The sequence below is a fragment of the Chenopodium quinoa genome, unplaced genomic scaffold (genome assembly GCF_001683475.1).
Source record: "Chenopodium quinoa cultivar QQ74 unplaced genomic scaffold, ASM168347v1, whole genome shotgun sequence".
NCBI classification, from domain to species: domain Eukaryota; kingdom Viridiplantae; phylum Streptophyta; class Magnoliopsida; order Caryophyllales; family Amaranthaceae; genus Chenopodium; species Chenopodium quinoa.
Window position 1 is genome coordinate 199,909 of NW_018744991.1, and position 10,428 is coordinate 210,336.

General features: G+C 31.5%; 1 protein-coding gene and 1 non-coding gene across 2 annotated transcripts; one reads left to right on the forward strand and one right to left on the reverse strand.

Annotated features, from left to right (window-relative positions):
* Positions 1-1,105: 1,105 nt before the first annotated feature.
* On the reverse strand, positions 1,106-3,021 carry LOC110706743 (F-box/LRR-repeat protein At5g02910-like). The gene is made up of 4 exons (XM_021884699.1): positions 2,675-3,021; positions 1,894-2,572; positions 1,588-1,764; positions 1,106-1,405 (listed from the first exon to the last, which is right to left on the reverse strand). Exons 1-4 carry the CDS (start codon positions 3,019-3,021, stop codon positions 1,106-1,108), a joined length of 1,503 nt encoding a protein of 500 aa, XP_021740391.1.
* A 6,352-nt stretch (positions 3,022-9,373) lies between these two features.
* On the forward strand, positions 9,374-9,445 carry TRNAD-GUC. Its single transcript has one exon. It is a non-coding gene; the product is annotated as a tRNA-Asp (tRNA).
* Positions 9,446-10,428: the final 983 nt, after the last annotated feature.

Below are 10,428 nucleotides of genomic sequence, written 5' to 3' on the forward strand. Positions count from 1 at the left end.
CAACCATTCTATCATGAGGGAATGCCTCATACAGAGGCATAATCACCCAAATTTAGTTAAAAGAATAACTAAGTGCGAAATTTCCTATGATCAGATAATGTGATTTCAATCAAACCCTGCGCATTCTTTAAATACGAAGTATAATGCTTCATTCGATAGAGGACTACACTACCAAGCAAATTATGATGGTTTGAGAGGTTATATTATACGAAGTATCTAACTGCTACTATACAGTATACACTACTAATTCCTAATCAGTGTATCTAACTCCATTAAATTAAATATCGAACAAATTTGGTCATCGAGTATAGCAATTAAGTAATCGTAGAGAGAGGCGGCCTACGAACAAGGATTTTCAATCTTCGATATACTTAATATGTACGTGAAAATTTAGTCATTCGATTTTAACCTCAAAGGCAAAGGACATACAAAACTGATGTTGGTGGCCTTGGTGTTATTCATGTAAACTTTGAATAATCAAGCTAAAGTCAATTTTACAAAAATATAATTCATGGCAATTTTAAACAAGCAGCTTAGCACTGATAAAGATAAGATTTTTACAGCAAGCAAAATAGCCTTTGATAACAAGATCACTCTAGCTGAGAGAGCCAAAGAGGCATACCCAAGTAATGCTAAACTAGAAACCAGAAAAAGTTATAAACAAGATTAAATCCATCATATTTAATTGACACGTACAAATTGCCAAATAAGATTCGATTAAATTTTACATGTAACCCCAACAACATGCATGTCACATGTAAAGAGGATACACAAATATGAGCATTCATAGAATCCAGTATACATGCAATGCTCCTTGACTACATAAAAATTTCAAACAATAAATAAAGTTGTATGAAAAAGTTCGACAAATAAATGATACGACATGACTAAGACACACCACTACACCAGTAAGATCAACTCTTGAAGATGTAGCAAGTCATCCACAGGTTCCGCAGATCTCTTCATAGCTCGAATCTGCTCTTGTTCGTTCTTCATAGGCTACATTATTGAATTCCCATCAGATTGGTGAACCAAAAGGTCCGTCCTCTAGGAATATATACTAAGATACACAACAACAGGTCTACAGCCAATAACACAGAGAGAGTCACTCGATTAGGATTTTGGCATGAGGTGAGGACCGCGGAAAGCTCAGCAATTTCTTGATTATTCCAAAGAAATCATCCCCTTGGCCAAAATATCTCTGCCTATTATTGCCCTTTGATTTACGGAAGATCATCGCCTCCAAGCCCTGTGCATGTTGTAACAAAAACTTTGCTATTTCAAGCACATTATGAGTAAAGCCAATAATCTCAACAGTCTTCAGACAATGAGATAGCAGTTTCTTCGATTCCCAGTAGTTCTTGGCATTGAAATTCCATATATGCCTAGGACCTCCTTCATATTCCTGCATAATCAAAACAAGTCCACATATATCACCAACATTTAATATTATACCATATAGATTAGACTATCATGTACTCGTATGAGTATTAAATTAAATACATTGCATTTCCAAAAAAAAAGGAAAAACGCGTGTAGACAAAGAACGAAACAATCAGAGAAAAGATAGGAAAATTCAGTAGTTACCTCATATTCATGAAAGCCAGACAAATCTGCAACAAGTTTCTCTAAGTTGGGTGAAGATCTTAACAGTCTATTGATGCCCGGGAATCCCTTTGCACATAGATTGATATCCAATGTCAAGTGCTTACACAGTAAGATAATGGACGGAGGAAATTTCTGTAATTCAAGTGTTGAGAGAGTCTGAAAACATTCAAAAAAGAACATCGATTAGTACATGGAGCAAAAAAAAAAAAATTACTCTAACAACTTAGATACAGCAAATTAAATCTTGATTCCAATTTTTATCTAATATAAAGTTGATAGACTAACCTGAATTGGCCATGTTCCAACTGTAAGATACTTGGCATGACGAATTTTGTTTAGAAGACGGCTCACCATGTCTTGATAAACATCGGCTACATTATTATCAATGGTTGTAACAGGATTGATAACATCGTCCAGTGAGAATGTAAGAGTGACATGCACCAAGGCCGACAATAAGTTCCTCAAACTTTGCAGCTTAATCCTCATACAACCTATAAGCTCCAATGAATGAAGATTGGGAGCATCAATCTCTAGCCATGTCGTCGGATCAGGATCATTTCCATAATACTCTATTACGAGTCTTCTCAGAGTAGTTGAGTTGATATGGTTATACCCTCCGCAATTTCTTAATAACAGTGATTCCAGTCGAGGACTGCCCACAAGAAGCATTTGAATCACATGATCATTGAGAAAAGCATTCGCAATAGAAAGATCTCGGAGTGTTCTCCAATTCACAGTAGCAGTAGGAAATATCTGGCAAAGAGTTGAGCTTAATTTTTTCATCGATCCACATGAGTAAATTTCTGGCGGCAGCAAGTATAAGCTAGGAAGCTGATAACTATCGAAATCCAAGCAAAGCTCCTCGACATGCTTAAGCACCAATTGATGAAGACAGGAGTTGATTGTCGGAGTCAAAAAGGTTGTGTAATCTGATCTCAAGACAAACTTATGAAGTTTACGAGACCTGTTGAGCATCATGGTTGATATTATAAACTCGTTAAACATTAGCAAAGAGTCATTGAACTCTTAAAAAAGGAATTCGAGTTTGGTGATGGAGGCCCATGACCATCGCCACCTCTCAGACAATATACTCGTTTTTATAGCATCCATCATTGGCATATATGATAGTATGTCTTCAACTATTGCATCTGGTAATTCACTAATCCGATCATTGCCTTCTACTTTCTCCTTTCCTTTCGCCCGCTCTTCCTCCTTTTCCTCCTCCTCCTCCTCCTCCTCCTCGCTGTTTTCTACGTCCAAATCCTCATCCTCCTCCTCGCTGCTTTCTACCTCCCAATCCTCTTCCTCCTCGCTGCTTTCTGCCTCCCAATCCTCGCTTCCTTCTAACTCCCAATCCTCACTTTCTCCAGCATTTTCCCGGTCGCTTATAGTCATATCACTGTCTGATTCCATGATCGGAGAGAGTAGTCTTCACCCTATGATGAAGATGTTCAACAAAAATAATAATTTAGCTAGCCAGATCTCGTTCCTTCAGAATTCCACATACAACACAAAAAATTAAGTATATGAAAAAGATCCATCTTCGGAAAGATACAATAATTAAATAGGTATATAGTCATTAAGCTCAAAATCAGTTATATTATAATCAAGCATCGATTAAGCAACTACAGGTGATCTATCTATATAAAAAAACGATTAACATAGAATCTAAACAAATTCATCGAGGATTCGAGGTTGATTATCTTATATCAAAAAAAATAAATTAAAGGGCTCGAAGTTCACACTTTAGGAACTCAGTAATTAACATATATATGCTTCTTTTTTCTTTTCTTTTTTTTATATATCAAAAATGTTTAGTTAACATCTAATATAATTTATGAGGCCATTGAATTGCATTAATGATATTCATTTATTTGTCGCAATTATAGCAATCAAAACCACATCCTTGTATAAATTGATTTTATCCAAACAAATCAAGCACACTGGAACACTTATCAAATTACAATTTTGTAGAATTACAATTAATCTAACATCAGCCATGGCAAAGACGACTACTTTATTTTTATAGCAAATTCAATTCATTAATACAAAAACGAATACTTTAGTGTTAAGAAATTGAATTGAATTTGCTAATCACGGCAAATTCCAAATGCCTTACAATTGACATATTTTATCAAAACCACAAACAAACAACTAGCAGTTAACTCGAAACGAACGAGAGAAGTCATACCTTACAATTTACAAATGAAATTACCGTAGATCAAGATCAAAAAAATAAATTAATAAACTACATTTAAATGGCTCGATCGAAAATTGACATCTAGAGATCTGATAAGTAGCCATAACCAAAAATTGTAGTAAAACCCTAATACATATAAGCCATACACATGCACGTCATTTGTTAGGGTTTCAATTATTTTTACAAAATTACATCAAAATCGAATTAATCAAACAACAACGATTTGAATTCTCAAAAATCATTTAATTAATTATGTTGTTTTCCGTTGATGCATAAATTTTAGTGAGATTAAATTGACAAAATTCAATGAAATTTGACATTAATATTAAAAAGCCCCTAAATTTTCGCACTAATATTAAACAATGAAAAAAAAAAGATTGAATCTTGGATAAATAAAGGAAGTCAATATCAGAAATTATAAAATCAACAAAAAGAAATGGAGTGAAATTACCGTTTAGAGAGGTGATCAATTGGACGTGCTTTACTGGTTTTGTCGCTCTTTCTCTCTCTTCCCTTGATAGACTGCTCACTGCTTGTAAGAATGAGATGAAATGTAGGAAGCTTTTAGACAGCCGCATGTAATAAAATGACCTTATATATATACCAAGTTGCTAGGGTTCAAACCGGGGTTCAGAGGTGTCAAAAACCGACCCGAATTGGGCTAACCCAAAAGTGACCCGTTTCAAATTTTGACATGTATGGGGACAATGGTTTATAAGCACTATCCCTAAATGCACGTGATGCGTGTGATAGGTTAAAGAATTATCTATTTTAACTATCTATTACGATTTTCTCACATATATATACTCCGTTTGATTGAATAGAAATTTTATATATAAAATATTATATGAAATTAAATATATTAATTTGTAAATACGAAAGGATAAAGGTAGATCATTGAGTTCGATTGACCGTATTTCTTCGTTGATATATAAGCATCAATACTATTACTAATGCAAAGTATAAAACAATATCAATTTTACTAATATATAATAAATATCAATTATGTAGTAATTGATTGATTGTATAGACATAAAATAAATTATGTAATTGTTTGTTTTTGGTTTTACTTCAAGTAATTGAATTTTATTTTATGAAATTATTTGCCTATTGATCTTTCTAGTGGCGATTACACTTTTTAACGACCGAAATACACTTTTATATCCAATTACACCCCTTTGTAGTGGCTTTGTATGAATGGAACCCTTTTCTCTTACTAGCACTTTGTTCTGTTGTGATTGTTTCATTTATAATATTTCATTTGAATAGAAGGAAGGTTTAAAGAAAAATTTAATCTTGTGAGATTTTGTTAATTTTGTCTCGATATTGCAGTTTCAAAATATTATATGTTTAAAATTATGTTAGTAATACGCAATTAAATATGTTGCTGAAAATGACAAAGATTGAAAATAATCAATAAAAGGAAAATGAAATAATAATCATTACGGAATGGAGGGCGAATCTAGTTAGGTCAATTAGATCTCCAGGCATTGAGCTGAGCATTGCACGAGATATAATTAAATGTTGTAAAAGTTTAATTAGGTGTGTCGAATTTATAAGGAAAACTCTTAACGACGGAAATACTATTGAAACGAATAATAATTCTTTTTAATTAATTTTAAGAAACTTTTAATTGAACTTTTTAGCATATATTAAAACCTTATAGTGAGACAATTTCACGCAAGACTTGAACACGCAAACACAGATTTGAGTGGCTCAAATTAGGTCAAATCATAATCAATTAGTGCAATTAACTTGTTTGCTAAGGGTACATACACTTATACTAATAACTAGTATAAATCCCGTACAATGCACGATTTTTACAAATTTTATTACGAATTACAATGTTTAGTTATTACTACAATAATTAATTTTAAAAATGAATTACATTACTGAACATAATAAAACTAACTTCATTATATACAATATATTATAACAATAAAATCTAGGTCAATACCTGTGCGATACACTTTTAGTCCCACACGTTGATAGGCACATGGGTAATTATTTAATTGATAATTTTATTCATTTTTGGTGAATGGTGGAGAATTTAATTTTTGTTTTATTAGTACTTGTAGGAAATATATCAAACATCAACTTTGAGCCCCATTGTGATCATGCAGTTAAGCATGGTGGCGTCCAAAGGGAAGGAAGCTAGTGATAAAAGAGTCGCCAACAAGTTTTGGGAACTTGTAAACCGTTCACAGGTGTGAAGGTTACACCTCATTCACGATCACGGAGATCGCTAACTCCATAATGGTCTGAAACCATGACTGGATATTCGGGGATGATAGTACGAATCCAACCTAAAAGAGATTGAACCCGCCCTAAATCGGCCTCTACTTAATTTTTATGATATTCATGTGCGCTTTCCGATCAACATATATACAATAAATTAATCTTATACCTGTTTAATCTACGTTAGTTGATTATTAATGCACAAATAAATCTATTATTGACGATCACTTGAATTAAAATCATATTAGCCTAATTCATCAAATTATTAATTATCTTATTAGGCGTGATTTCAAGTACAAATTCCCTTTAAACCTGCAAGAAAGGGCGTGATCAAGCAATAACAATAAATCATGAATAATCAAGCAACATAATAATTATTGACACAATAATCATCATAAAAACATAATTAATAGCAAGATCCTAGGCATGATACTAAACGGATTAATAACAAATCCTAGCATGTCACTAAAAATCATAAGCAAAGCATTATCCTAAACATGATACTAGGAACATGATATTAGAAATATTAATTAACACCCTAAACATGATACTAGGAATTAAAATAATAATCTTAACATGGTACTAGAAATCATAAAAACATCCTAACATAATACTAGGAATTGAAATAATATTCTAAGCATGATATCTATATCAAAAGCGAGGATTAAGGATAGTAGATCTACTTACTTTGATGCCTCGTATCACTTTCTATCAAAACAATACACACATTAGTAACTTCAAGAAAGATTAAATCAAACAAATAAATCAAATAATTGAAATATATATTTGAGACCAAACCCTTAGAACAATCAACCTTTCACGTCGAGGTTGAAGGCAATTTCGAGGTTGGCTTGGAGTATTCGAAGCTCGTGAAGGAGGTATGGTGTATGATGATAAAAAGGTGTTGGGTTGTGTTTAGGTCGAGGCTAGAAAGAAAGAGAGAGAGAATAAGCTTTAGCTTAGAAAGAGGGATTAGATGATGATTGTTGGTGACTCAAAATGGGGTAAAACGACCTCAATTTATAGGAAAAACGAGGGTCGAAGATCAGAAAAGAGTCAGAATCCGACTCGGAGTAAAACAGGTTTCTATCGTGACGCGATAGATTTATCGCCGCCCGATAGGCTTATTGCAGCGTGATATTTCTATCGCTCAGCAATGCTTTTAGAAGATAGAATCCGTACGGAATCCGACTTCAAATCAAATTGGGTTAATCGAATTTCCATACGTATTCTAATTTTATCAAAATTAAAATCATTGAAAAACAAGTGTTTTATCCGAAGTAAAATTCTTAAATCTTTATCTTTTCAAAAAACAAGATAAATTAGAACCTTCTAGAGGATTCTAGAAGCTAATAATAAATCTTAATTGACTTAGGAATGATGTTAAGGTTAATGGACCCTCCACATGATCATTGGGCCGTAGGTAAGGCTCGATTTGGGCTCGATTTAGTATTTTGGCCATAACTTCTTCGTTATAACTCGGATTTGGGTTTATAATATATCGTTGGAAAACTCTATTCAAGTCCCATCCAACTAAGCAATTATTGGACCAGGATTATGGACCAAAATAAACTGGTTTGGACGTTTTTATAAATTGGACTCGAAATGAATGGTTTTCAAAGACACAAAATGAATTATTTTGGGTTTAAAGGCACGAAATAAATGATTTTGGGTTTAAAGGCACGAAATAAATGATTTTGGCTTAAAACATTTAAGTAAAGGTTAGAAATGGTTAAGGCTAAAGGAAATTCACGAGACTCTTCAACTCTTCACCTAACTCGATAATCAAAGACGTGAAAGGTACTCATCACTGGGTTTGATTTTTGGGGAGACACAATCAGGTGTCTACAGTACTATTGTTATGATTATAGTCAATGGGTATTTTTATCTAATATTCCTATAATATTAAACAAAAAATACATAGTTATGTATAAATATATAATTTGATTTATTATTTAGGATTGCATATTTGTATCATATTAACAAAATGAAGTGCAATGTTAATAAAAGTATAGATTCTTACAACTTCATTTATTTTACTTTTCAACGAAAATTGTTGATGGGTTATTGTTGAAAATAAAATACAAAGTACAACATATGCATATAATTAGACCAAAAAAAAAAATATTGTTGATGGGTTATTCTTGAAATTAAAATACAAAGTACAACATATGCATATAATTAGACAAAAAAAAAAAGTCTTATAGAAAATTAATACTTTAATACCCAATAAAAATGGTAAGAAAGATATGAAAATATTATTGGTAGAACATATATGGAAGAAATTTGATGTCAAATATATATATATATATATATATATATATATATATATATAAGTTAATATTTGGCCAAAAGAAAGGAAAAAAAAAACACACACACATTAGGTGAGAAAATTTTTAATTAGAAGATGACATGTGTCATTTTAAAGTTCGTCTTTAGAATAAATTAATACGTTAGAATATTATTTTATGGAAAATATGTGAATCACAAATATATATTTTGTTTAAGTAAGTGAATGATTTGGTGAACAATTTTTAGTATATTTTACAATAAGTTGTTGATGTCACCGTGGAAAAAAACTTAGAGGGAAAAACAGTACCATTGTGACACGTAGTAGTAGTAGTAAAAGATATGGAAAATATGTGAATCACAAATATATATATTTTTTTATTAGGAAAGTGAATCACACTCAAATGATTTGATGAATATATATAAAGTATATTTAAAAAAAAAAAAAAAAAAAAAAAAAAAAAAAAAATTGGAGGGAAAATACAACACCAGGAAATTACATATGTCATTCTTGATGTCTGTTTTAATATTATGTTATTGATTTATTGATTGATACCAGCTACCATAGAGTTTTTATAAATCTTGGCATTCTTAAAATAACATCCTACTCTGTATATCAGGAATTTAGAATGCCCAAAATTCTAACAACAGAATGAAAATGCATCTAAAGAGAATCTGGCTCTTTGATATCAAGCCTATAAGAACGTGTATGATCGTTATACATACTATCCAAAATCTTAAATGTGCTTCAATTTTTGTGAAAACCTTTGTAAATTTTAAGTGGTACAACCTTTATTTTATTTTATTTTATTTATTTATTTTTTTTTTTTTTAAGTGATAGAAATCAAAGTGATGAAAATATACCCGGTGTGCTCTAGCATTGCCGTATTGGTCCGTTGGAGTACATATGTATTCTCTCGAAACTTTAGGAGGTACATATTCAATTGTCGATTAGCTAAATACTCTCAGCGTCGAGTATATTCGGGGGGTTTTAAGATAAGGAATAAATAAATAAAACTCAGTAAACATATCATTCAAGTCGTTGTAGTATAGTGGTAAGTATTCCCGCCTGTCACGCGGGTGACCCGGGTTCGATCCCCGGCAACGGCGCTTTTTTTGGTGTTTTTACATTACACAACAGCTTTTTGGTGTTTTTACATTACACAACAGCTTTTTGGTGTTTTTACATTACACAACAGCTTTTTAAAGAGTTTGATGATAAAAATATAAAAAATTAAGCAAGTTTAGTATTTACCTCCATCTATGAAACTACGCAAGTTCACAACTCTAATCAACTATTTGTCTCTAATGAGTATTGCACTATTGTTTGATATATTGTAATTGTTGCCTCAACTAGTCAATTGTACCATTTTTTTTAAGACTAGTCAATTGTACCTAGTTACTCAAAATGTCACAATAATAATCATGCATAACCATTACTTGTATTAAGTTTATGAACACAAATCATACTAGTGAATATTGAATAATTGGAGCGAATGCGACCCATGACAAAGTTCATTTTTCTAGCTTCAATTCAACAAGTTGATGCTTTCTTAGGTTCACCTTATCAAATTTTGTTCTTGATGAACTAATTTTGGCCACGGACATTGTTATGTAGTTGTCACTTTATGCATGCAATCTTTTTATTTCCTAAGAAATTGCGAAAAATATCATTTATAAGACTATTTAAGAAATTACTATTAAAAAAAAGATTCTAATTCACCCCTAAGATTTGTTTACCACTTTACGATATACACTTATATAAATAGAAGGTTATTCATTAGCTACATAAAAATTGTCACTAGAATGAGAGTAAATATCAGCACTTTATTTCTTTGGAATCATCTTGTTCATCCAATTTCTTATATTTTGACCATTGAAAAAGAAAAAAAAGTTAATAATTGTTTTTTTCAGAGAAATGGCAAAAACTGCAAAATGGTGTCTCAAAAAGTTAGTTGTATTTGCAAATTTGTTATGGACAATTTTACAATTGATACAATAATTTTGTAGCCATTTTAACTTTATAATCATGACCATTCATTTTTAATACTAAATCTACATCATTCATTATGTTGACCAAAAAAATTAAGTTG